The 27,643-nt window shown below is 49.4% G+C and overlaps 1 protein-coding gene and 1 long non-coding RNA gene across 5 annotated transcripts; one reads left to right on the top strand and one right to left on the bottom strand.

Moving 5' to 3' along the window:
* On the bottom strand, positions 1 to 10,661 carry LOC130683532 (uncharacterized). Of its 2 annotated transcripts, none has more exons than XR_008997294.1 (3): positions 9,072 to 10,661; positions 1,416 to 1,504; positions 1 to 886 (listed from the first exon to the last, which is right to left on the bottom strand). It is a non-coding gene; the product is annotated as an uncharacterized LOC130683532 (long non-coding RNA). The 2 variants fall into 2 exon arrangements; XR_008997293.1 differs by having other exon boundaries at positions 1 to 590.
* MMP28 (matrix metallopeptidase 28) lies at positions 6,378 to 27,643 on the top strand. Of its 3 annotated transcripts, none has more exons than XM_036911012.2 (8): positions 6,378 to 6,517; positions 16,288 to 16,367; positions 16,587 to 16,774; positions 21,878 to 22,102; positions 23,858 to 24,103; positions 25,223 to 25,372; positions 25,674 to 25,841; positions 26,711 to 27,643. In XM_036911012.2, exons 1-8 carry the CDS (start codon positions 6,404 to 6,406, stop codon positions 27,103 to 27,105), a joined length of 1,566 nt encoding a protein of 521 aa, XP_036766907.2. In that variant the 5' UTR covers positions 6,378 to 6,403; the 3' UTR covers positions 27,106 to 27,643. The 3 variants fall into 3 exon arrangements, with proteins under 3 accessions (XP_036766907.2, XP_036766909.2, XP_036766908.2); XM_036911013.2 differs by lacking the exon at positions 6,378 to 6,517 and adding an exon at positions 6,552 to 6,936; XM_036911014.2 differs by lacking the exon at positions 25,223 to 25,372.

Genomic DNA, 27,643 nt, shown 5'->3' with positions numbered 1-27,643 from the left:
GATCAGGAACACACTGCTCTAGGCAGAATAGGTTATATTTGCAAAGACTAGAGGAGAGCATATTTCTGGGAACTGCAAGTGGTTCAGTCTGGCTGGTCTGTGGACCTGCAAGGGTCAGGAGTGGTGAGGAATGGAGTGAAAGAAGTAGGCAGAAGCCCTATCTTGTTCCTCTTGAAGAGCTTCATATGCCTTGTGGAGGAATTTGAATATTAAGTGAAAAAACAACAGGGAACATCTGAAGAATCTCATCAGAGGAGTGGCATTTAGCTTATTTATATCCATATCTCTTTTAATCTTCTGGACAGCCCTGTGAAATAGGTATTGTTGTTATCCACATTTTGTAGATGAGAACACTGAAGCTTGGGGAGGCAAAATTCTTTACCAGGTCCACACAGCCAATTAGGGGCAGAAGCCAAGTTCACTCCCAGGCCCTTGGTCCAAGTCTAGTGTTCTTTTTAGAGCATCTCTCAAACTTGAAACAAGAGAATTCCTCCTAGTGTGCATTGCTCTGGAGCTTCTTTCCAAAGGTGCTTCCTGTGATTGAGTCCTGTGCCCTCCTGCCTTCCAGGCTTTTTCCCGGGAATGATTACCTGCAATGATTATCTTAAGATCTTTTATCTTTATCCAGTCATTCTTTATACTACAAGATCCAGCTCCCTCTACCTCCGCTATCCTGGTCTCACTCTGCATATTTAGGCAAGACAGCAGGTACATTTTACACATAGCTTTAGCACAGTGTGTCTAGAAAGGTCTTAGTACTGGGCCTGTTTGCCCCCAATCCATTCCTCAGGTCCTCACATGGGGAGCTGACCCCTTTCAGGCGGCATTTCAGTTTCAGGGATTCCTTCAAGCTGTAACTTCCAGCTAGAGTCAGCCAGTAGGCATCCTGGTGGGAAATTAGATAGTAGAAGAAAGGGAAGGGCGAGGGTTCTTTCTTCCTCTCCCTCTCTGCCACAGGGATCTCTTAGGCAGCAGCTGTCTTCCCCAGAGATCCAATTTCCACTGGTCATCCTGGTTCCTAACTCCACTCCTCCCTCCATTCCTCCAGCCTCTAGTTAGTTAGAGTCTTCTTGCTATTGACAATTTCTGAGTTGCCTCCATCCCCTGTCTGGCTTCCCAACCCTTCCACTACTGGTCTTCTACCAGAACCTTGTAAGACCCTATAAGGACTAGGAATATTCTTAGAGTGAGAGGGAAAGCCATTAGAGGGAGCCATTCAGCAGAGCCCCGACCTGCTCTGACCTGCTTTACCAGGATGACTCTGGCTGCTGTCTTGAGAATAGACTGTAGGGGGCAAGATAGAAAGCAGGAGAAGTTCCTGCTCCCACCACAGTAAAAATCAGGCCACAATGATCTTTTGTCCTTTGAAATTCTGTGAACTCACAGTTGTACCACATAATTGAAGGCTTGCCTACCTGATTAGAAGCTGAAATATTTTCTAGTTGGGTTGTGTAGTTCATCTCTGACCCCTCCGTGCCTCACACAGTGCCTGAAACAGTGGTCACTGAAAAAAAAGGGGGAGAAAAAAGCCCTTGCATTTAATAAATGGATAAATAACTGTAAGGGGGATGACATAACTGGTCTTTCTGACTTGTCTGTAAACTCCCCAAGCTCAAAGACCTTACCTAGGACTTTCCTATGTCTCCCATGGGGCACAGAGTATGTGTTGCAAGAGTGTTTGTTGAAAGAATAACAGCCTGTTCTGCACCAGGTGCCACATACAATAGTAGCTATGGTCACCACCAGCCCACCCCCATTCCTGCACAGGCATCCCTGGAGCCCTGTTCCTCCAGCCTTCCTAGAGAGCAAAACTACCCTGAGGCTCCCCTGCAGCAGGGGGAGGCTCCTTGTAAATGACTGGGCTACCCCAGCCTTCAGACAGTAGCAGGCACTTCCTGTTTGGGGTGGAAAGGAACCAGACACTTTCCTGTTAGCAGGTCTTTTAAGCACAGCAGCAGATGCTGAGCAGGTCCTGGCCCAGCCTTTCAGGCCAGATGCCTGGCAGTTAGACAGCCTTTATGTGGAAGGGAAGTGGGGATCAGTGCCAGACTGGCCAGGCTTTTATTGTGCTTCTCACAAGTCTCCTGGGTCCTGGTGTGAGTAGAAAACAAACCAGAAGAGGCTGACGCCCTGAAGACCTTGATGAGGGTTATTAGGTGACATGGGGCTGCTCTGAGCCAGAAAGCATAGCCTGGCGAGGAAGTGCTCCTGTGAATGTCCTGGGGCAGGCATGTGGGTATGAACCTGTGTAAAGAATACACATGTATATGTTTGTGTCTGTGCACCCAATGTCTAGCACTTGATAGGATTTAACAATTATTAATTGTCTAGCTTGCACCCCATAGCATATTGGGGTAGTAGGAAAGGCAGGAACTATCGTTGTACCATTTTAAAATAGCACTAACTCAGTAAGGTTAGCTGATTTGCAAGGATCAACAGAGTGTGAAAAAGTCAAGACTCAAACCCAGGTCTGCCTCACCACAAATGTCTTGCTTTTCCCAGTCCCCTGTGAACATGCTTGTGTGTGTGTGTGCAGAGCAGTAGATATGTAGTATGCTTGTGAATGTGATTCAGGCTAACAAGGTCACATCCACATGTGCTGGAGGGAAGAAATTTCTCTTAAAGAGGCAGAGGAGGTTGCTAGAAAGTCAGGGCTTCTAAAACTGAATCACAGCTAAAAATGCACAGAGGTTTTGGTCAATAATGAATCCAAATTATCAGAGCTAAATCCTTACAGTTCTCAGGAAAGCCTCCTCTCCAGGTCTCCCAAGCTAATCTCATGCCATCATTCTTATCATTCTTATTATTATTTATATTATTGTGTTTTTTGATGTTGATCATTCTGTTAGTGCCTTTCTCCAGAGCCCAGAATTCCTTCTGATAAAATCTACTTTGTGTTCTGCACACTTCCTGGGGAGGAGGAAGGGGCAGAGACAAAGCAAATTGTTCCTCATACTATGAACAGAGAAACTGAGGCCTAGAGGGGTCTTGTACAGGTCCATACATCCTGCCTGATTCAAGGGGTCCCGGTCAGGAAGACTGACCTTCTGTCCCAGGAAAAGGAAAAGCCTGGACACCTGCCAGCTGTTCCCCTGGGTAGACAAGATGCCCAAGCCCTGGCATGAGTTCCACAGAAGTCCTGTCCACTCCAGTAGGGGTGGGAGGGACTGTGGAGCTGAACTGAGCACCAGTATGAGGAATAGTGGGAAGAGAAGCAGATCTCTTTGAAGAGGAGGAATGGAGAGGACTGCCAGCCCAACTAGGTCAGGAACCTGCTCAGCCAAGATAAGAGAAGAGGGAAGGAGAGAGCCAGATCTTTGGGAAACCTAGCACTATCTTCTTCTTGGACATTAGCATCTAGTATTTAGTGATTCAGTAGGTCTGGAGTAGGGCTCAGGGGTGTGAATTTTTAACAGGTGCCTCCAGGTAATTCAATGTAGGTGATCCAAGAATCACATTTTATAAATTTGACTTGAGGCGTGATAGTATATATACTGTTTTAAGGGCCCAACATCTGGAATTACAGTTTCCAGATTGGAACCCTGGCTCCATTACTAGATTTGTGGCCTTGGACAAAGCAATATTATGTCTCTGTGCCTCAGTTTCCTCATATGTAAAATAAAGATGCCTATAATAGCTTTCTCATAAGGAAGCTGCAAAGTTTCAATGACATGATTTATGGAAAGTACACAGCACATAATCATTTCTCACCAAGTATTAACCATTGTTATTTGTTCCAACTCCTTGTTCCCATCCCCAACCCCACTCCCATTAAAGGAAGAAATAATGCTATTGGATTAATATAGGAACTTGTCACCATAGTGCTGTTTTGGACGTGGGTGATCTTTGAGACTCACTGCTCTGAAGCCATTCTGCCATCACTTTTCTCATCCACTTGTTTCAGTAAACTACCCTGCCTTTCTCATCTTCCTTTCCTCCTCATTTCTCCTCTCATATGGCAGGCTGCCCTCCTTCTCCACCCCATCCAAAGTGGTTTGGCTCAGAATGTATCCTGGAAAGTAAAAATACACAGTTATTCAGTTATGGAGCTACACGGGGCCTGGTTTCCTGAAGAAGATCACAGAATTTGGTACTCTGAGACTTATGAGTAAGTTTCAGAGCCAGAAAGGAACTGAAGCTTCTGCTCCCCAGGTTCTAACCGTGGAAACATGCTCTCTTCCTGGAAAACAGAGACACATCCTGTGCAAAGGCATGGTTGAAGCCCAGAGTAAGTGTGTGGGTGAAGCAAGCTCTGTTCTGCATAAATTCTTGCAGGCACTTCAAAGTCTGGATAGCATCTCCAAGTGACCACAGCAGAGGTGAGGATAGGATGAAATAATCCGATCGAGGGCACAAAAGGAAAGCAGAGAAAGTTCAACTTTCAAACATAACAGTGCTGTTAGTTTTCAAGATCCATGGATCAGGACTAACCTGGGATGCAGAGAAAGGCAAGGTCAGCTCTCTGATTGGTGGAGCCCATCTCCTCACAAGTGTCTCAGCCCTACAGAGAACCACTGCTTCCTGCCTTCCCTCTCCTCCCAGTGCAGCTGAAATAGAGAACTTCTGGGATGTGCTGGAGGAGGGATGGAGATGTTCTGCCTGGAGAAAGAACTGGCAAACCTGGGTTTGACTCCAGCTTGACCCACAGGGTCTTCACCAACTGATGCTCCTCACTAACTGGTCCCCCTGCTCCAAAGCACAGTTGTTTCTGACTTATCAAAATCCACCTATTCATAGAGGGCACCACATATCATGTCATGGCAGCAACGTTCTGACATCCCCCTCACATACACACTCTAGGTTGCCAGATAAAATAGAGGATACCAAGTTAAACTTGAATTTCAGGTTGACTATTAATAAATTGTTCATGTAAGTATGTTCCAAATATTGCTTTGGGACATACTTATTCTAAAAAAGTATTCGTCGTTAATCTGATTTGCAAATTTAGCTGGACATCCTGTATTTTTATTTGCTAATTCTAGCAGCCCTATTCGACTCCCCTTCAGGATCTCCCTCCTGCAGGCTCACCACAAGACTGTTTGAACTGGTAGCCCTGCCACAGTCTGTTCTGTCCTTACTGACACCCTTCGTTCCAGTTTGCCCTGCTAGACTGAAAGCTCTCCGAAGATAAGGCCCAGGCCTTATTCACCATCTCTGGGAGTCTGCTGCAGGCAAGGACGCCCCTTACAGATTGCACAAGGGCACCGGCAAATAGAGAGTATGGATAGGGAAGGGAATCCTTCCTCGACTCTTATTCCCGCAGAAGAGCCAGAGTAGCGAAGTGTCTGAGTCATTGAAAGAAGCCTTTTTCTCATTGGTCTGCCCAGAGAGGCGACTGTCTCTAATTGGTTCGTCCAGGAGGAGTACCGCGTTTTCATTGGTTGGTTTGAGGTAGGCGTGGCCAATTTCAATGAGTCCACCCACAGGAACGCCTGTTTCACAGGTGTCTGTCTGCTCAGAGAGGAGCCTTTTAAAAATTCCTCCACCAGAGTGGCACCTTTTTCTAAAAAACACAAAAACATTCTGTGTGCTACTGAGGCCCTAAGCCTTAGGATAAGACACTACATTACATTTGCTTAGCACATTATAGATTCCAAATTATTTTTTCACATCAATTCATTTAATCCCCAAGACAACCCCCAGAGGTGGATGTCATTGTGTCATTTGCATTTTACAGGTTGGCAAATTGAGACTAGAAAAGAGACAGCAACCTGCTCGCAGTTACTAAGACAGATAGATAATAAAAACAGTTTACTTTTGCTCAGTGTGAGTTTAGCTAAGGCTTTCACGTAAACCTTTTCACTCCGTCTTTACTACAATTACGTGGAGTATGTAAAGCCAGGCACTTTACACTTTACCCTCATTTTCTCTTTTAATCTTCATGCAACTCTGGAAACTAAATATCACTTGCTCTCATTTTATTGATGAGAAAATTGACTCTCGATGTAGTTAAATCCTTTGCCAAAGGTTATAAAGCTGCAGCCTACCATTTACCAAACGCGTACTGCAGGATGCCAAGCACGGTACTCAGTTAATTACAGGCATTATTCTCTCATTAAATGCTGCCTACAGTCACATGCTATTGGTACTCTTATTATTTCCATTTACTGATAAGACAAAAAAAAGTTCAGAGAGAGTGAGTGACTTGCCCAAGACCACACAGCCTGCTGGTGGCTAAGGCAGGATTCACATGGCTAGCAAAGAAGCAGATCTGGACCTCAGACTCATTCTTCTGACCCCAGCCCAGGACCTCTTTTCCCAGGGCTCGCTCCCTGCCAGCCTGTCTAAAACAGTCAGTGATCCTCAGGTAGGCCGGGACTCGACTTCATCGAAGCCTTAGGCAGCTCCAACAGCCAGAAGGAGACGCTTCTTACCCCGCCCTCCGCAGGGAGGTCCGGATCAAATGCAGGCGGCAGGCGAGAGAACAGGCCCGCGAGGCGGCGGCGGGCGCCGGGCGAGGCAGTACAGCCAGCGGAAGAGGCTCCAGGACTGCCGAGCGTTCCAGCGGCGGAGCCGGGTGGGTGGGGCCGCAGTGTCCGGCTCCCGCCCACTTCTTCCTCCCTTCCTCCCTGGTTTTCCAGGTCCCTGGGCCGGCGACCCACAGGCGGGCACTGCCGGGGCTGGACGACCTCCGGCCGAACGCCGCAGAGCGGCCCCGCACGCGGGGCCCGGGCCCTGGCGAGCCCCGGGCCCTTGCCCCTCCGCGAGCGGGCGGCGCAGAGCTGGAGCATCCGCCGGGTCCCCGGCACCGTTGACCGCCGGCTGGCTGCCCAGCGCGCCGCCGGCCCCCACGCGCCGCAACCGGGCGGCGGGGAAGGCGACGACATGGCCGCGCGTGTCGGCCTCTTGCTCCGCGCCCTGCCACTGCTGCTGTGGGGCGGCCTGGACGCCCAGCTGGCCGCGGGCGTAGGCCAAGAGCTGCGCAGGGAGGCGGAGGTAAAGGGTGTGTGCTGGGCGGAGAGGGGTGCGCGTGTTTGAGACCCGCCAGAACTTTGCAGTCAGGGCACCCAGACGTCCCATCTGAGCTAACCATCTGCGTTACTCTCCCCCTGCCCTCCGCACCCTGCACGCTTGTACACAAAGACCCTGAGCCGATATTCTCCCCCGTGCGGGGGCTGGAACCACATTGGCACGCGGATCTGCATTGATTTTCCTGGACGGGGCGGGGAAGCAGCGAGAGACCAAATGGGAGAGACAGGCAAGACCTGAGAGAAGGGGAGCCCTTGCGCCCCAGTTTGGCACGGAACCACTGTCCCTCATCGCCTAGGCTGGGGAGACTTGGCAGTTCATTCATCGGATGCTCTGAGTCCTCCCCGAGTGACAGACGCAGTGGAAGCCCCCAGATTGGTGCGGTGGAGAGGGTGGTCCTGGCCCGGGACACGGGAGACAGCGTTGTTTTCCTGGGATGGTGCTACCGCTGACCCGCTTGAATAAGTCAGCGCCCAAGCTCAGAGCTAGTTTCTGTCATCTGCAGAAGGGTAGAAGTAGTATACTCTCAAGAGTTGCTCCTAGGGCGCTTTAAATAGCTTCAGGACTGAACTTGAAAAAAGGGGGCAGGGAGGTTATGCAAACTCTAAAGATTTCCCATTTCATTTTCCTCCATTACACTTAACTGCTTGGAGGTTGGGCCAAGAAAACTTTCTGTGAGGTAGGGGTGTGGATCTACGTTGTCGCATCTATTTTCTATACACAGGTGACTGTAATAATATACCATATCATTTATTTCTTCCCCAAAGAAGCATCTCTATGAGCTTATCTCTTTTCAAGATTAGGACTATGGTCTCCACTATTTTAAAGAGAAGAGATTCAAATAAATTCTAAATCATGGAGACTACCACTCCCCCTAGAGACTCTTGCTCCTCAAAGAGCTTCATTCCTGCCCTCCCACTATGCTTCCCTAGAAGAGGGATGCTGAGTTTAAGAAAACTGCAGAATGGAGAGGGCCCTCTCTGAATCGCCCTTCCTTCCATCAGCTAGCAGTCGTCACTGTTCTGGAAAATTTGGAAATGACCCTGCTTCAACAACGGGGTCCTCTCTCAAACTCCTTCACCACCATTCCAAGTGCTGGTCTCTTGCTCTGTGCTCTCTGCTTTTGCACATTCAGGACTCGCTTTGTTCCTTTGAATTTAGAAGCAAGTGCAGAGCCCTCATGGCCCCAGGAGAAGGTTTCTTTCTACAGAGCCAAGTCTTGTTAAGAGTCCAACCCCACCTCCTTCCAAATCTGGGTCCCAGGCAATCCTTGGCAGGAGAACAGACAATATGTGGCCCAGAGGAAGAGAATTTCATCTTGAAGTATGCTTGAGAAACATAATATATTGCAGATTGAGTTTCTTTCAGTCTATTTAACGTAATTGTGGGAAGGGGAATTTTACCCCTGAGAACAAGAAATACTTAAAAAGCATAAAAAACTCTGGAATTGTGTAGTGGTATGTTTGTATCTTGATATGCTTATGCATATACTATGTATGCATACATATGCAAATTGGGGTTGTATGTGTGTACGTATGTTTACATGTGTTTCTGTATATGGTAAATTGCATGGGCTTCAGTGTCAGACTTAAAAGTAAGTCATTTAACCTCTGTGAACCTCAGTTTTCTTCTCTGTACAATGAGGGTTAATAATGCCTATTTCACAAGATTGTTGTGTGATGTTATTAAGATAATGTATGTAAAAAATTCTCAGCATAGTATTTAATACATAGAAAGCAGTCTATAAAAGGAAGTTGTTCTCAGTGTTTTGCTGTTATTATCTTTATCATTATATTAGAGAACAGAGCTATAGATTAAAATCCTGGTGTAACTAGTTCTGCTAAAATAATAACCCAGGACAAAATATATGAGGCAACTATTTTCAGCACTGAACAAAAGGCAGCATAAGGCTGTAATTCCTAAGAGATGGTATGGCAGTTACCATGGCTACATTGCAAATAACCCCAACATTTACAGAAGTAAAACAACCATTATTATGTTCATAGATACTATGGGTCAGAATTTCAATAGGGCAAACCAGGGCAGCTTATCTCAGCTCTGGAGTGTCTGGGGATGGAATCTTCTGGAGGCTGTTTACTCACCTATCTGGCAGTTGATGCTGGCTGTCAGCTGGGGGCTTCAGTTCTTCTCTATGGGGGCCAATCCACATGGTCTCCATGTGAGCTGGTTTGGGCTGCCTCAGAACATGGTGGCTGGATCTCTGGGATGAGAGTTCAAGGTGGGGCAGAGGAGAGAGTGAAAGAAGGAGATGAAGTTGCATCCTTTTTCTGACCTGGATTAGGAAATTGCATTACATCAGTTGTGCTGTACTCCATTGGCTGGAGCAGTCACCAGCCTCAGGTCAGGGGCAGAGCATGTAGACACCACAGCGGGTGGGGAGCAGTGCTGAGGTCACACTGTAGTGGAGCATGGGAATGGGAGAGAGATTGTTGTGGTCATTTAGGGAAATACAACCATCCACAGAAGGGAACCGCACAAAGTGGTCACCCCAGCTCTTTGCTCAGGTTTAATCCCCTACACCACAGGGCAGGGAGCCAGACCCAAGAAGGTACATAGTCCTGCTGAGCTCATGGGCAAGGGTCCGAGTTCGGGACCTAGAAGGAAAGAAAAAATAAGTCATGTGTTTTAAGCTAGTCTCTTCCCTTCTCTCAGCTACAGTTTCCTCCTCTGTAAAGTAAGGGAGTTATAAATTTCTTAAAAGACTTTTAAGATTTTCTCTAGCACTTAATATTCTTTAGCTTTAGTGTGTCTGTATGCCTATGCCCCTGTGTGTGTGTGTGTGTGTGTGTGTGTGTGTGTGTGTTTGTGTGTGTACATTTCAACTGCCTGGGTGTCCATGTCCATCTGTCTGGATGTGTCTGTCTTCCATGTATCTGTGCTTATTCCTGTTCCCTGTGTGCATGGCTGTATGTGTCCTGTGTGTGCATACAAAGTAATAAAGTTGATGGCTTTCCAGAATGGGCTTTGCCTGGGAAGAGACTGACTGCTTACAAAGCTGCATTATGAACAAGTTCATTGTTGCCCACTTAGTAAAACTAGGGCTGCTCACAACCCTAGTGAGTAGGAAGAACTTCCACTGCTGAGTTACAAGATTGAGAGTTAATGAATGACATCATCACCCTGGCCTCCCTCCCATTCCCAGCCAGGCCTTATTCTGTTCTTGGGCAACACCAACTGTCCCAAGGGATCTATCTACAATGCTTTGCTCAGACCTTCTTTAGAACAAACAAGCAGTATGTCTCTGTCCAGTACCTGCCTTCCACTTAGTTGTCTATGCGCGTCTGCACAGCCACTCCCAGTATACCATTACAACCAGGAGCTGGGTAGTTTGTTTCTCCAGGGAAACATTAGAGCTTCTGTGCAGCATCCACCCCCAGATGCACTGTCTGTTTCTCATACCCCAGAGCCATTCTTTTGACATTTTGTGAGTCAGAAACCTAGAAACCCTGGTGTGGAAGCTGTTCCCAAGAGCTCAGTTCCGTAACTCATGAGTACAGGGTGATCAGAAGTGCAGAAAAGGCTCTAAAGGGCTCCAGAAGACCATAGGTTGGTGGAAAAGCAGTTGTCAAGCCAGTGTAAAATGGGGAAACTTAGCAAAAGCTGGTGGAAGCAGAAACACGGCAGGGAGAGATGGGTAGACAGCTCTCCCTAAACTCAGCCTCTGTTAGGGCATTATTCTAACTTCCTTAAGGACAGAAAAGGAAAAAAGGAGCAGAGATTACAGTAGGAGGCTTCTAGATTACACCCAGACAGAACTCTGTGAATCTGAGACTAGGGACAACAGGAAGGAGGAAAGGAGAACAGGAGTTAGACAGAAGGAAAGGGGAGGCCTTTGCCCAAAATAGAGGGAAGGGGCCGAGCTGGGCCCACTGCCCTGAGGTCTTCAGGAGGCTTCCAGAGCAGAGGACAAGAGCAGGGCCTCTTGGAAGCAAAGGTTTATCTCTGTGAAGGACCATGCTTGAGTCCTGGAGCGTGGCTGTGGCTTGTCTGCGTATGTTGGGAGCTGCGATCCCAGCCTCTGTGACAAGCCAAAGGCCACCACCTGAGCAGCTTCTTCGCTCTGCTCTACCCATGGACCTGCTTGCACAAGAGACAGAAGAAATCCAGCTAGAAACACCCCCAGGTTTGCCTTTTTCTTATCTAAGGGCCATCTTCTCCGTCGAGAGAGCAGCCAGGGCCCTGTGCCTTCATTTTTACAGCCTCTGAGTCACTTGTTTGAATGTGAAATAAAACATCCCGGGATGGGTGTTGGAGAATTCAGACTCAGACATTCATTCTGTCATTCACTAGGACCCTTAGCTAGAAGGACACTGCACTCCCCTGAGGCTTCCTTTCCTCATCTTTAAAATGAGAATAGCATCTGTCCTGCCTATGGTCTTGCAAGGTGATTGTGAAGCTTAAAAATGTAACACCCTGAGCTCTACAATCGTCAAGGACTCGCTGTGCTCTGATTACCAGAAAATGTTTTTATTTACAGAATGTGCCAAGGCAGAACACCAGGCATCATCCCTTGCATCTTGACTTGGGTAGTAATGCTAAAGATGTATTGAATGATAAACACAACCAAATAGAGTCACTATGGGAAGACTAAAATCCTAATGAAACATAATATGAGATGGACTAATCATAGGTAAATCAACATGGTTTCTGCATGAATTAACCATTTTGAAAGTTTAAAATTCTTGGTTTTGATTTTGCTGCTGCAATTGCTTGACATGGAGGGTATCATAACCTCTCTGTGGACAGGGAACCAGGAGCTGGACCCTTCTGGACTCATCCACCAAAGGGCTTGTCCAGCAATAAAGGGACTCTGTAGCTATAAAGGGAAAACTCTATATGTTTTTAAAGATCCAACTATCAGCAAGTTTTCCCAAAGCATCTTCTTACTGGATTTTCATGACTCTCCTGTGAGAAACATAAAGCATTATTCCTTCCCCATATTATACTTTGAGGCACAGAGAGGTTAAGTAACTTGGTCATAGTTCACACAGTTAACCAGTTACAGAAGCAAGGCTACAATTAGATGGAGCTAGAGTATGTCTTAGCTCTAATGTAACCTCCTCATTTTGTTTTATTTATTTATTTTGGTGGGTGGGGGGTGGTTCACTGACTTGGTTTTTTAATTTTTTTAATTTCCTCATTTTATAGAAAAGGAAGCTGAGACCCAGAGAGGCACAGGATTTGCCTAAGCATGAGCAATAAAACCCAAGACACTCAGCCAATGCTCTTGCTCCGCCAGGCCAGTGACTCAGAGCTCTTAACTCAGGCCTGGATTCATTTTACTACACCTCACTGCTAGTCTCACCGTGCTCAGAAGTGGTCAGAATTTTCCTTCTCTCAGGCACCAAATGGACTGGGCTCTACACATCTTCCCATGACAAGTAAGGACAGATATGAGACTAGAAGCCCCAGAGTTTTGATTCCACCCAGCTTTCTGGGTTCTGGGGAGAACCATTCTCATTTTATCCAGACACCACAGCCACTCCCAGGGCTTTTCAGAGGTGGCTCCTCGGGTAAGTGGCCCCAGCCCTGACCAAGTGGGCGAGGTAGGTTGGCAGAAGCTTTTAGGTAGAACAGGGTGAATCACTGAAGGGACACAGCCCCCCAGCCTCCTCTCCATTCAGCTCAAGGCTTGAGCTCCCCAGGGGAGAGGATGGGTAGAGAAGAGGAAAAAGAGAAAACCTCCATTTGGACTGCAAGGCAGAGAGTTGCAGCCTGGGCACCACTTGCGGGAAAGGGGCGGGATGACCCCAGGGGGAGCTCGGGGACTCCTTGGGAGAGCCCAGGACAAGCCCCAGGGAAACTGCAGCCTGGAAGGGAAATGACTCCTCCTCGGCGGTGAGTGGGCAGTGGGCACGCTGGAGTGGGAGGGGGAGCTCCCCCTCTCAGTCCCACGTCTTCTCCTAGGATCGCTTTGCCAAGTTGCCCCCCGCCCAACGCCCCCGCTCCTGTTCCCATGCAGACAGGGGCATTTCTCTCAGCTTTCTGGGGCCTGGGGGCAGCAGGAACAGGGACTGAGGCATGGCAAGTGGGCTCACTGAAGAGGGTTAGGGACGGCTGCCAGAGCAGAAGGCATGTGGACCCTGTCTCCTGTCCCCCAGGGATGGGTCTGCTTCTGCTCAACAGAACTTCAGGGCACACAGCACCGACAGTACTAAAGGGCCCCTTCCTGTATATAATCTAAAAGATTTTAATAGATTCATAGTAAGCATAAAATAAGTATAAGGGAGTCCTTAGGCCCTGATAATCCCCATTATAATTCTTCAGTGCTTTTATGAATATATAAATAATGTCAAATTCTTAAAATTTCTTTTCTCATTCCTTGGTGTCTCTCGTCCAGTGTTCTGGACACATGCTCACTCATGCTCACTTCTGGACATATTCAGCTCTGCCTTGCAACCCACAGGGTCCCAGAGATGAGTCAGGAAGAAAGGCCCAGGACTTCCCCTCTGATGGACCCCAGACAAAGGCCTCCACCCCCACCCTGCCTGCCAAAGTACCAGGCAGGGCAGCCCAGCCAGGAAACAGGAGACGCCGCGGCTAGTCAGTTTCCCCTCCCTCCTCCTGCTCGGTCCAAGGCTTCATAGTTCCAGAACTGGAGCCAAGTCGCTGATAAGGGCTGGGTGGGTTTGGGGGAGGGGCACAGGGAGTGCCAGCCTTCTGGACCATGACCCAGTCTCTCCCATGTTCACTCAGCAAAACTGCTTTTTAGGGGACAGGAATGCCCTGGCCTCCTTTAGAAAGCTACTCTGTCCATCCTCACCAAGGGAAAGTGGGGAGGCAGGGAAGAGAACCAGGCCCCCGACTGGAGTGAGGCAAGTCTGAGTTAGAACACCTAAAGTAAGGACAAGGGGCAGCTGCCTTGTTCAGAGCAGTTCCCCTCTTACAGACGGGCTGCGTTCCAAAAGTCTGCTGTTAATTTCCCCCAAGGCAAAGCAACTATATCAACTTTTTATTGAGCATTTATGATCTGTCGGACAACTATGCTAACTGTGCATTGTTTACTTAATTCTTCTGAGAATTCTGTAGGGTTATTCTTGTTCTCACATCACAGATGGAGAAACAGGCTCAAAGGAGTGAAGCAATGTGTTGCCGGCCACCCGGCAGAGTTGGGTGGTTGGGAACAGATTCTTGATTCCAAGCCCAGTGGCTATTCTACTATTTTGAGCAGTAAACATTCTTGCAGATTAAACCACTAGAACTCCTTTAATCCATTATGCATCCCAAAATACTTTACACTTGCAATGGGAAAAAAAAAAAACAATAGTGCTGAAGTAGTAATAAGTCCATGCAGAAAAGCAATATATGGACGTGGAAAGGGTTCTGTTGTCTAGGATCAGAGTTCCTTATGGAAAGTGGCTGTATGGAGAAGAGGACATGGTGGTTGCTGAAGACATTCCCAAAGGGGAGGCTGGAGACCTGCAAAGGCTTTGGGGTTTGCACATCCTGACTCTTAGTGTCTAGTTTCATTCCCAATCTATGCTTTTTCCTTCAGGCAGCAGCTATGAGTGGGGTTGATTTGAGTTAAGAAATACAGCAAAGATGAGTAAGAGAAAAAGAAGACAATTATATCTATAGGTAACACAGAGATGTGTGTCAGTGTAAGAATCAAACAGTCAAGGTGACTTTTTTTTAAGTATTGATTGAGTTTATCAGTGCAAAGTTCAAGCAGGGAGCCAAGTGCACCATTTCCCTGAAGGGTAGGGTTGGTAATAGGCAATGAGTCACACACTTCTTTCCACTGGCCTCTAAGAACTTGGGTGCTGGAAGAGCAGCTTCCAGGTGTGTGAGGGCAGGCAGTGAGTAAGGCATTTGGGCCATGGCATGTTCTCTGGTTATACTAATTTCCCTGGGGGATTGCACCCAGGACCACAGCTTTGCATCAGCTACATGCTGAACAATGTCAGCTTTTCCTTTGAGCTGCAGGATGATGCCGCCAATGCTACTTGACATCACTGTGTTAATCTTATTCCCGTCCATCCCCACCTGTTCCTCCCTCAGGTGTCCTCATACAGTAAGGGGCATCACCTTCCAAGGCAAAAATTTAGGGCCAGATTCCTCTCTTTCTTTCATTCCCCACAATTAATCCATCATCAAGACTAAAATAAAACTTGCATTTCTTACCTTGTCTGACAGTTGTGCCCCCCCTTTGACTTCATCGCATGCCTTGCTTCTTCACACTTACTGTGCTCCAGCCCTCCTAATGTTCACTCAACACATAAACGTCATCCCAACTCAGGGCTTCCCCATCTCGTTGCATGGCCAGCAACTTCTCATTCTTTAGGACTCAAATCAATCATCAGCTCCTCAGAGGGTCCTTCTCTGACTTCCTGGCATAAAGTTTCTAAGTAATCCTCAATACATTGCCTGTTTTCTTTATAACACCAAAACTATCTCCTTTACTTATCTGTTATCTATGTTTCTATTGTCTGTCTCCATCCACAAGTGTATAAGGTCCTTTAGGGCTGTGTTGTTGGCCATTGCACCTGGCAGGGCACCTAGTATATTGAATGAATTAATGAATGGATGAAAGGAGGATGTTGCTGGTTTCTCATTCAAAAAATACTTCTCTAGAGAAGTGTTTATATAAACCATAGGACTAAAGATAAGTGCATTTGTTGTTCATAGAGCCTTAAGCATATCTACATTTTGAGGGAGGAGAATTGCTTAGGAAGAAGCCAGGATTAGAGAAGGAATTAATTCCCAATCCAGGCCTGGCAGAGCTGGCAGGCGATCAGCTCAACTCCTGATCAATACAGGGAAATTTCCTAGAGAGTTGAGATATTTCAGGAGCAAAGTTGAGGCATATGAATAGTGTATATTTATATAACACATATTCTGATAGTTACTGTGTGTGGTGTTCCTACTAGGTGACAGGCACTGTGTTAACTGATTTATATTCACTATTGTGATTAATCCTCACCAAAAAAGCCTTGTAAGGTAGATGCTATGTTTAAACCCATTTTACACATAAACCTGTGGTTTAGAAAAGGAGCTTGCCAACTCTGTAGCTCATATCTCCACAGTAAAGCATGCGCTGCTGGGTTCCTGACCCTGCCAGGACATGTGCAGCGAAGGAACTGCTTGGCCAGTTCAAGAAGACAAGATTCAAAAACATTGAGTGACTTGCCAAAGACCATCCATCTAGCCAGTGGTGGCCTGGAACTGTGTCCCAGGCCTTCTGGCTTTGATTCTAGGACTCTCTGCTCTAGCTCAGGGACCCTGTTGTGACAACAGGGAGGGGAAAGGATGCCACACTGTGGGAAATGCTGATGTTCATGTTCCTCTCTCCTCCAGGCATTCCTGGAGAAGTATGGATATCTCAATGAACAGATCCCCAAAGCTCCCACCTCCACACAATTCAGCAATGCCATCAGGTAGGACAGAAGGATGGGGAGGACTTAGGGGTGCTGGAGTGCAAAGCTTGTGTCACCTCTTCCTGGAAGGCTGGCCTCCCACGCATGTCCAAGGGGTCGTTCTCCGTTGCTCCCTCCCTCTCCTGCCCTAGCCTCCTGCTGTCTCCAGGGAAGCTCCCTGCCTGCATCTGCCCTACCCACCCTCCCTTTGTGGTCCTTTATTTCAATTCCTCTTGACAGGGAGTTCCAGTGGGTGTCACAGCTGCCTGTCAGTGGTGTGCTGGACCCTGCCACCTTGCGCCAGATGACACGGCCCCGCTGTGGGGTTGTAGATACTGATGGTCAGGCGACCTTGACTGAGAGGATCAGCACCCTGTTTGCTGGACACTGGGCCAAAATGAGGCGTAAGAAACGCTTTGCAAAGCAAGGTGAGTTAAAATCTAACTAGTCTGGGATTTCTCAATATCTTGAAGCCCTACGGCCAGAAAGAAATGCTCAGCCTGGGATTGGGCTTTGTCTGTAACCTTGCTCCAGAGCGGGAGAGGTGAGCGCAGCAGACGAGAATAGTATTTCTCAGGCTGAAGACCGCGTTTGTGAACACAGACATTTAAATCAGAATTATACCTACATCAGTGAATTTGCAATGTGCAAGTATTTTCTAGAGCAAACCGTCTCAAGCCCACTTAATTCCTTGATCAATTTGCTATGCAAGGCAGTTAGACTGTTACCACATTTTCCTTTATATTTTACTGAATTAAAATATATCAAAATTGATTCTTCTTTTCCTAAGAATTACTCAACAAAGATGTGACTCATAGATAAGTTTTATTTTGTCCATAGTACATTTTTAGCAGCATAATTGAAACATAAATTCACATACCATATAATTTATCCATTTAAGTGTACAATTCAGTGGTTTTCGTATATTCACAGAATTGTACAGCCATTACCATGATCTCATTCCAGAACGTTTCCATCACCTCAAAAAAGAAGGCTTATGCCCATTAGCAGTCACTCCCCATTCCTCCCTCCCCTCGCCGCTGGCAAGCACTGATCTACTGTCTGTCTCTGGATTTGCCTCTTCTAAACATTTCATCATAGCATGTTTTACAGATTATAGTTTCTGCTGTTATGATTTTCCTTTTATAGTTTTGGGGGTTTTTTTCTCCTCTTCATCTCCTCTTGTTCCTCCTCATTTGTCCAAATCCAATCTTCTAGGATTAAAAGTTACAAATCTAAGATCTGAGAAAATTTGATTCTTCTGTCAACTCTTCATCAATTTAACAAGTTTCACTGTGTGTAATGTTAACGTCTTGTTTGTACTAAGTCTAATCTCTGACTGAGTTTTGCAGTTTTTAAGATTTCTACCAATATGGGGTGGTCCCATCAGGTTTTCATCTATAATTCATTTTATCCTGAGTGCTTTGGGCCACTGCCTCTTTTAATTTGCCTTAACTACTTTTACTGATAATATCTGCTATGAACAGGACATAAGGCACATAGTTTGTTTTCATCTCTAAGCGAATCCATAAGGAAATTGGGGGTGTTTCCCCTCGGGTGTTGGAGGATGGCTTTTACCAGGTGTTTGCCGATTCAGTTCCACTGTGTCTGCACATCCAACCACTCTGGGTCCCTGGTATGGACCCAGTGCATTCCTGGAGATAAATGGAGGCAGAGATGGGGTCTGGACTCTGGGGTCAAGATGTCCTTGGTGTCAGCATGTTCTCTGTCCCACTGTGTTTCCGGACAGCAGAGGAGAGGACAAGGTAGAACAGAGGAGCAGGGTCCCGGAGCTGCGGCTCTAGGTTTGTCTGTGTGACCTTAGCCATGTCACTTTGCTCCATTTCCTTATCCAAGACATGGGCTCTTTCAGTTGCCAAGGGGAGATGGCCCCTGACTACCATGGGGAAGGGGCTTGTCGTGAGAATACAGTGGGAAGTGGGGTGGCCCCACACACAGTCTCAGCAGTGGTGTTTCCAACTGGAAGTGAGCTTCCAGAGAATTGGGACAATGCCTTACAGGCATTCAGGGCACATCCAGTGCACCTGGGATGCTTCCTTCTGTCAGCATCTCATCTCCTCCTGCCCTAAGGGAGGATCTAATGGAGTCCCTTTGTCACTATCCATTTTGGAGCATCCCTTCGGGTAGAGGTCTGTGCTTCTTCCCTCAGGGTGGCCTTCCCTCACCAGCCTAGGCCCAGTTCATTATCTGCCACTGACCCCTGGTCCAGACAGCAGTGGCCAGGTTAGACACTTTCCCTATTGCTCACAACCTGAACGACAGCTGCTTGACCTCCTTTACCTCCTCGGGAGGAAGAGTTTCTAGGAAAAGCTGTGGACTTGGCAAGCACTGAGCACTTCTCATGCCATAGGAGAGAAAATGTAATAACAATGAACACTTACTGAGCATTTATGACGTGCCAAGCATGGTTTGAAGTGGATTAACTCAATCCGATAACAACTCTATGGGATAGTTACCATCGTTACTCTCATTTCACTGATGTGCAAACTGAGGAACAAAGAACCGAAGCTACTTTCCCAGAGCCACACAGGCAGAATGTGGCCACGCCTTCTTGTCACTGGGAGGATTGAGTGAGATTCCAGATGTGGAAAAACCCTAGGACATGAGTAGGTGCTTAAAAAATGACACATGTTCCTAGGCTGTCCACCTTCCATTACGTGGGTGAATACGATGCTCATGGAAGCCAGGTTCCTGACTGTCAGAGTTGCCAGATAAAATACAAGATGCCCACTTAAATGTGAATTTCAGATGAACAACAAATAATTGGTGTGTTTTCACATACTTATACTAAAAAAATTACTTATTGTTCATCTGAAATTCAAACTTAACTAGGTATTCTATCTATCTATATATATATATATTTTTTTTTTTTCCCTAAATCTGGCAACCTCGTTGCAAGCACCTGGTCCCCTCTGTGCCTGCAGGGATGACTTGCAATCCCCCCTGCTCCCTCATAGCGGTGGGGGTGTATCTGGGATGGAAAAGGAAGAGGAGAAGGGAATGGAGATTCACTAAGCACCCACACATGCCAGGCAGCTTCATGTCACTATTTCATTTGCTATTTTAGTTTTACCATGAGGTAAGTCTTAGCAACTCCACTTTGCAAATAAGGAAACTGAGGTTTAGAGAGATTCCCTAATTCACTGGAAGGTTGTAAGTAGAGGTATGGGGACTCCAAACCACGTTCTTTGCACAGTCAGGTGCCTGTTGGGAGTCAGGACTCCAGGTCCCTCCGCAAGCAACTAGTCTAGCTCTGCCCCCTTCCCACCTCTTTCTCCCCTCTTCTCTTTTAGATTTTGGAGCAGGGTGTGGTGGGCACAGTGCCAGGTGCTGCAGTGGCCTGGGCATCACTATGAAAATGGGCCGCCTGGCCAGGAGTTTGGGGTGGGGCCTAAAGTGGCCAGCCTGCCCCAAGGACACACATCTGGAAGAAGGCAGGGGAGAGGGCTCAGGCCACTGGCCCCGGAGCTCATTCCTTTATGGCGGGCACACCAACACCCCCCACCCCACACCCTTCCCAAGGAGAATTAGGCATTTTCTCTCTACTCCTATTCCTATTTGTCCTCCCTACCCTCCCCCAAACACTACACACAAACACACATACACAGTTTCACAGGGGATTTTTATCCTGCAAGCTGTCACCTTCACTGGCTACTAGAGTGAAAGAATTGCTCACCCTCCCCTTTCTTGCCCTTGGAGTAAGGGGTCTCCTCTACCTGCAAAGAGGCAGAAGGAGCCATCTGACAACCTTCTAGAAGCTTGAAGTTTGGGGAGGAGAGTCTGAGAGTTGGTCACACAGCAGGGTGTGAAAGGTCACAGCACCAGCCAGTCCTGTGCAAGTGTTATTGTAAGTCTCATTGCTATTGACTGAAAGGGTTACCGGCACATAATGAACCCTCAGGCAGTGCCTCTGGACCCCAGGCCTTCCCTCTGCCTTCCTGGTCTCCCTCCCTTCCTTAGAATACTTCCCTTTTCCCTCCCTGAGGGTTGGTCACTGGCTGGGAGGAGTTGGGTGGCTGCCAGGCCAAATAGGCCCCACAAGGCAGCATTGCCTTGAGTGGAGCTTGGCTCAGGGTGGGAGAAGGGACAGTCCTCTCCCCCACTTCTAGGGGGATCAGGGAGAGAGAGGGCGCTTAGCTCCTCTGCTCTCTAAGACTCTCCCTTCCACCTGGAGAATTTCAGCTCCTGCAGATTTCCTGCTTTGACCTGAGGAGTGATACTTAAGCAAATGTATAAGCCTTTAGTCTTAGCAATGTGCCTGCCTCTCTGTGGTATACTGTCAAATGCAATGGGATGGGTTTGGGGGCCTGGGCTCGGGTCCTAGCTCTGCTACCCACTCTTTCTGTGCCTATGGGCAGGTCCCCTCCCCTGGATCAATTTCCCCAAAATAAAGCAGAGAGGTTGTATAAGGAGATGGCCAGACTTCCATGACTCCCTCCTGCCTGGTTCAGGCAAGGACTTCCCCAGGACAAAGGGGCTGGAGGCCTGGAAGTTCATCTGCCCCTCCTGGGCGGTGAGGAGCTGTGCCCACTGACCCGGCCCCTAGCATGGCTAGGCCTGCCCTGCACTTGTCACTCATGTCCTAGCGATTCTGATTCATTTGAGAAACAAAGGCCCAAAAAGACAGCTTTCTTATAGATTCCCTCAGCCCAGAGTCCTGCCTCCAAGTTCTGAGTCTTCCTCTTGGGGGTCACAATCTCAGCCCTTAAGCCTGCAGGGCTCAGAAACAGCCAACGAAAAGACTGGGATCTGGACCATCTCAAGCACCATGGTTCTGAGTGCACAGTGAGCTGCAGAGGGACTCAGTTGAGCTGGGTCTTTGCCAAGTCCTCTGGGAGGAACTGCAGTTTGGGGCAAAGGAATAGAAACTCTTAAGTAAGCAGAGATGGAAAAATTTCTCTTGCTCAGAGACAAAACAAACACTTTGTTCTTATTTGTTCTCACCTCAGAGCTCCTGGGAGTCCCTGAGGAAGTGAGGGGGAGGGCCAGGGGTCATGGAAAGACCTTAAGTAACTGGGTCTTGTGGTCCTTTGTCAGCAGCAGGCCAGAGGCACTGGAAAGGGCGGCTGGGGCGGGAGGGTGTGAGGGGCAGACAGGAAGGGCTGAGAGGGCAGCCACGGTTATGACCCAGTGGCCCCACCTCTTCTCCACCCCAACATAGTAGCGGGGGCTGGGATTTGTGCCAGCAAGAGGCACAGGGTGGTTTTCAGGCTTATCCTAGCTGTGAGGAAGAAGACCTCAAGCCAGGGAGGCCCTCAGGTTGCAGGCTTTTCCTGGGCAAAGGCTGCATTTTCCCTGTCACCACGGGACCTCCTCAGGCCAAACCACTGGACTGGGGTCTCTCCAGGACAAGAGCTGTTCTGCCAGTCCAAGAACAGTGTCTCCCCAGCCAAGTGGAGGGCTTCCCAGGGCAAGGGCTGTGCCTTTTCCTGGAGGAGGGCTATCTCCCCATCATACGGCTCTCAGGGAGCAGCCCCAGGCGTGACTGACGTGGCCTCTCTGGCTGGCAGGCAACAAGTGGTACAAGCAGCACCTTTCCTACCGCCTGGTGAACTGGCCCCAGCACTTGCCGGAGCCGGCAGTTCGGGGAGCCGTGAGCGCCGCCTTCCAGCTGTGGAGCAACGTCTCAGCGCTGGAGTTCTGGGAGGCCCCAGCCACAGGCCCCGCTGACATCCGCCTCACCTTCTTTCAAGGGGACCACAATGATGGGCTGGGCAACGCCTTCGATGGCCCAGGTGCTGACACAGAGCCTCTCTCCCATGCGGCAGGAGGGGACCCAATTGGGAGAGGCAGTCTGGTATGGCAATGGAGCATATGCTCTCCCTTTGGCCTCGGTCAGACTGCATCTGCCTCCAAAGAACCCTGAGTCTCAAATGTAGAATGGGATCAGTGTCCCTGCCCTAGTATGTGCCACATGGCTGAAGGGATGATCAGCTGAGGTTCTGCTTTGATCAAACTCTATAAAGAGTATGATCTATCCTGGGAGACACTTCTGAGGTCCTGCAAGCCATCCCCTGCCTTTTGTGTTCTCCAGGAGTGGTTATTCTCCAGACCAAGGCCCTAAAAACAACCAGAGGCCACCACCGCCCCACTCCCGCCCTGCCCCCACCCACTACCTGTCAGGGAATTGCTTCATACACCCACAGCCCAGAAAGGTCTCCTGTTTGCCCAAACCTGAAGGCTTATGGCTGCAATTTGAACTGCTCTACCCCCATTCTGCCCAACACTGCCTTTCAGAAGCTAAATGTGGGCTATCTGTGCATCTCCTCCCTATTAATGAGGAAAGGAGACCTGATCGTACCACTTCAGAGCCGGAACTTAAGCCCTTGTGTGGCCTGGGAATTGGGCCTCTACCTCCCTTGCACTCTCCTGCTTTCCATCAAGCCCACTCAGAGCAAAGCCCACTTCAGAGCCCTGCTGCCTGGACCCAGGGTAGGACTGGGAGAAATCCAGGCTTTTGGAGAATCCATGTGTAGTATACACATGCTTGCATGTAACTCACTTCACCCATGCTATCTCCAGGAGATGTTACATCCAGGCCCAGGTCAAGTCTGGTGCGAAAGCAGCACTGGACTGGGAAGCAGTTCTCTTATTTAGGCCGGTGCTTTTTTTTTTTAGTTTAGGTTTTCTCCCTTTGAAATTTGCCCATTGTCTCCCAGGATTACTGTGAGAGTTGAACGGAAAGGACTAACACTGTGTGAAATAGCTCAAGGCATATTCAAAAGAGAAGCCTGTATTCCTCCTACACATGATGACTGTCCATGCCCATGAGCCTCCTGACCCTTGTCAGTCCCAGCTGGCCTGGGCTCCAAGAAGGCAACCCTAGAAGGACCCTCAACAGGCTTCTAGGCCAACAGTGTCATGGTGCAGTTTTCTGACCTTGCAGAAAGTGAACTGTGTGCAGTGGTCCTAGATACTGCACGATCTATAAGCTCTATCTCACACTACAAGCTTGAGGATCACTGATCTAACCCAACTCCCCCTGCTCACTAATATTAGGCGCAGGCAGGTAGAGACTCACAGAAAAGCCACCTAGGTCTTTTTTAAAATAATTTTTATGTAGATTTATTATATGCTAGGCACTAAGTATTACATGTAACATGCACATATGCCACCCCTTTTTAATCCTCAGAACAACCCCACGAGAAAGAGTCTCATTATCATCATTCCCATTTTCAGATCAGGAAGTGAAGACACGGAGGGGTTAAGCTACTTGCACAAGGTCACAAAGCTAGGAAATGGTAAAACCAGGAGTGGAACCTGGGCTTTGGCCCCATGCTGTCTGCACAGTGCGCTGCCTCTTAGGCTTCCATACGTCAGAGCCTAGTCACCTGTTCACTGCTCCACACTCCAGCTTCTGCGAGGCTTCTGCGAGTTAGAAGGGAAATTGCGCAGCAGAAAACAGCCACACATACTCCAATGGCATTTGCGCGGGACGGTGGGGATTGGGCGGGCGGTGGGCTACCCCTGACCCGCTGCGCCGCCTGCAGGGGGTGCCCTGGCGCACGCCTTCCTGCCCCGCCGCGGCGAAGCGCACTTCGACCGCGACGAGCACTGGTCCCTGAATCGCCGCCGCGGGCGCAACCTGTTCGTGGTGCTGGCGCACGAGATCGGCCATACGCTCGGCCTGCCCCACTCGCCGGCGCCGCGCGCGCTCATGGCGCCCTACTACAAGAGGCTGGGCCGCGACGCGCTGCTCAGCTGGGACGACGTGCTGGCCGTGCAGAGCCTCTATGGTGAGCCCCCCAGCCGCGCCGCCACTGGTCCCATGCTTGCCCCAATCCGGGGCCTTCAGATACGACCCCCATCCTAAGCTCGGGAATTTGGCCTCCCGGTCACCGGTCCTTCCCAATCCTGAAGCCTCAGGCTGTCCTATCATCTGGAATTCCTCAGGCTCCAGCTCCTGCCATGCCTGGCTCTATCAATCCCAACCAGTTCCTGTGCACAACCGTCCTCTGCGTTCCAGTTCCTGATTCCTGCCCAGCCTCTGGCCTCAGCAGTTCGTCTCACATCCCTGCCTCACCACCCAGACTCGACCCTCGGTCCCACCACTGGCCTCATCCCAGACCCCAGAACCCTCATTCCTGCTCCCAGCTCTGCTTGCTTTCCCACCGTCTTGTCCTCCTTGATGCTGATGCCCACGTCCCCGCTAGCCTGAGTGTCTGCCTGGAGGTGGACTCAGTCAATGTCTCCTCCCCCAGAATGAACTGGCCAGGGCTGCTGCCCAAGGACCAACCGGACCCAGACCTGCCAGAGCCAGCACTCTGTCTCCATCAGAGGGCTTGGTGGCGTGGGTGGGGCAGGGGCCCTGAGTTCAAGTCACTGCTCCATTCCTGATTAGCAAAGGATTGAGAGCCCTCAGTTTAGCCTTATGAGAAAAGGTCACACAGCTATGAAGCTGCAGATCAAGATTCAGGACTGGTGCCAGATTCTAAGCTGGGTGGACTCTGCCTCACTCTCCTAAGGGAAGTATGATGATGTAGTAATTATAATAGCTGTAATTACCCCAGCCTGGGCCCTTGAGCTCTGCCTTGCAGCATCTGCCTTGTCCAGGACTCAGGGAAGAGCACACTCTCCTTTTCTTAGTTGCAAATCCTTGTTTGGTCCCCCACTCCCAAGTTTATCTCAGTGGGCTCCTCTTTCCCAGATTACTTGGTAGGACAGGGGACTTCTGAGTTTAGTGCTATGGTTAATGAACACCAACAACCAAGGGCAACTCTTACCCCCATGTCCCCAACTCTCCTTTCCTGCCCCTCACATCAGATAATGATGAAGGGAAGCAAGGAGGAGGTCTTAAGCCCTCAATACCCCCAAACAGTACGCATTCTCTCCCTCTTCTCTCCTTCCCCATGAAGGGAAGCCCCAGAGGGGCTCGGTGCCCATCCAGCTCCCAGGAAAGCTGTTCACTGACTTTGAGGCCTGGGACCCCCACAGAGCCCAGGGAAGGCGCCCCGAAACCCAGGGTCCTAAATATTGCCACTCTTACTTTGATGCCATCACTGTCGGTAAGATGGTCCCACCCATGCCTCGCTTCCTTCTCTCCTCCCTGACATCTCCAGGGGTCTGCAGAGCTGGAGTACAAGGGTGGGAAATGACATAAAATCCAGGCATCCCAAGCCACAGACATTCTGCAGGGTAGCCAGCCCTCACCAAGTAAAACACTGCTTCCTCCTGTGTGCCTTCCCTTGCACCCCGACTGTGCACGCTACCGCCCCTCTCAGTTTGGGAAGCTGGGTTCTAGGAAGCACCTTCACTGGAAAGCAGGCAGGAGGCTCGTGGTCAATCCTCAACTCTTGTCTTCGGCAGATGGACAACAGCAACTGTACATTTTTCAAGGGAGCCACTTCTGGGAGGTGGCAGCTGATGGCAATGTCTCAGAGCCCCACCCACTACAGGAAAGGTGGGCTGGGCTTCCCCCCCACATTGAGGCCGCCGCAGTATCCTTGGAGGACGGAGACTTCTACTTCTTCAAAGGTACCAGTCCTGGGGTGGATGAGACACTTGAGGCCTAGAGCAAAGCGGCCACCTGCCTTAGGCCAAAAGGGAGGAGGAGTCTCAATTCCAGCCTGAACCTGTATCCCCAGGAACTCTAGCAGGAGAGCCCTTTAGTGATAGATTAAATGGCACAGGTGTCAAGTGGCCCTGGCACAGGGTCCCAGACAGAGAGTGTGGGAGAGTTTCAGAGAAGAGTCTAGAGGGAAGCAAAGAAAGGACACACTGCTGTGGGTCACTCCTGCGCTCTGCAGTTCACTGGCAAGTCATACCTTCCGTGGAATCCTTGAGCATCTCACTTAACTCTTGTAGCCTGAATTTCTTGAATAGGGAAAATAATCCCTCAGTTTTGCTGGAAGAGGAGGATTAAAACAACTTGTTGTCTGAGGACTGTGCAGTATATTACTTGAGTCATTGAGTTGTACTGAGCATTCATTCATTCAACAATCACTGAGTGCCTTCTCTGCACTAGACCTGGTTGGAGGTGTTGGGATAGGGCAGCAAACCAACCAAAAATAGAACTGTTAGTTCTCATAGAACTGTTGGTAGTAATGGTAGTAAAGAAAGTCACTGGCCTTCCTCACCCAGGAAGGGGGCCTGCCTCCCACTCGGGTGGAGAGCTTCCTTCAGAGCTATCTGCTCTCTCTGACACTGCTGAAAGTCTAGGTCACAATAGTCCCACCTCTACTGGTTCTTAACTAGTTAGTACTGTATGATCCATTTTCATTATCACGAATACTAACCACCGTGGGCTCCAACATGAGGGGGAGTAGGGGAACAGGGAGACAGAGGTGGAGACAAGACCAAGGGTGAGAGCTGCCAGCTCACCCCAGCTCTCCCAATCCCCACAGGGAGTCGATGCTGGAGGTTCCAGGGCCACAAGCCAGTGCAGGGCTCACCACAGCGGTGCCGGGCAGGCGGCCTGCCCCGCCATCCCGATGCAGCCCTCTTCTTCCCTCCTCTGAGCCGCCTCATCCTCTTCAAGGGTGCTCGCTACTACGTGCTGGCCCGAGGGGGCCTGCAGGTGGAGCCTTACTACCCCCGAGGCCTGCAGGACTGGGGCGGTGTCCCTGAGGAGGTCAGTGGTGCCCTGCCACGGCCCGACGGCTCCATCATCTTCTTCAGAGATGACCAATACTGGCACCTCGACCAGGCCAAACTGCAGGCAACAGCCTCGGGCCGCTGGGCCACAGAGCTGCCCTGGATGGGCTGCTGGCACGCCAACTCAGGGGGTGCCCTGTTCTGAGGATGCTCCCACCTCCTTGTGAACCAGCGGTGCCCTCAGGGCCAACCTGTATCCCCTGCCCCAGGGGCAGAAGACCCATGCAGGACTTTGTCTACGTGTGTTCCCTGGAGAATGTCTTCATTCTCTCAAGACATCAAATTTTGTGGGCTCAGTCTAAGGAGAAGCCAAACAGGGACCCAGATCCCAGGGCCCTTTCCCCAAGGCTCTTTCCTCCCCAAACCTTGGGAATTTTGTTTTTTCCACTAACAGTGCAGTTCCTATCCAGGAGGCAGCAGGGAGGATGAAAAACTCAACAGAGAGTTTGGGGGCCCTTTGCAAGACTGCCCCCTTCCCTCAGACCTCGGCAAATTGGGTCTTATTTATTCTGAGGCCCCACCCGCCAGAAGCTTGGACGGGTTGGGTACATGGGTCTCCAATCTCAGAGAGCCTGAGGTGGGTCAGGACACAGAGCAAGGGGGAGACTGATATAAGCCTGCTGGGCCTTGGCTGTTTTGGGGGGGCAGGGGCAGTGACTGGAATAAAGAGGTGCCCCAGCTGG

This window comes from Manis pentadactyla, chromosome 4 (assembly GCF_030020395.1).
Source record: "Manis pentadactyla isolate mManPen7 chromosome 4, mManPen7.hap1, whole genome shotgun sequence".
Classification (NCBI taxonomy): Eukaryota; Metazoa; Chordata; class Mammalia; order Pholidota; family Manidae; genus Manis; species Manis pentadactyla.
Note: the sequence above shows the minus strand (reverse complement) of the source record. Positions and strands in the feature narration are given on the sequence as shown.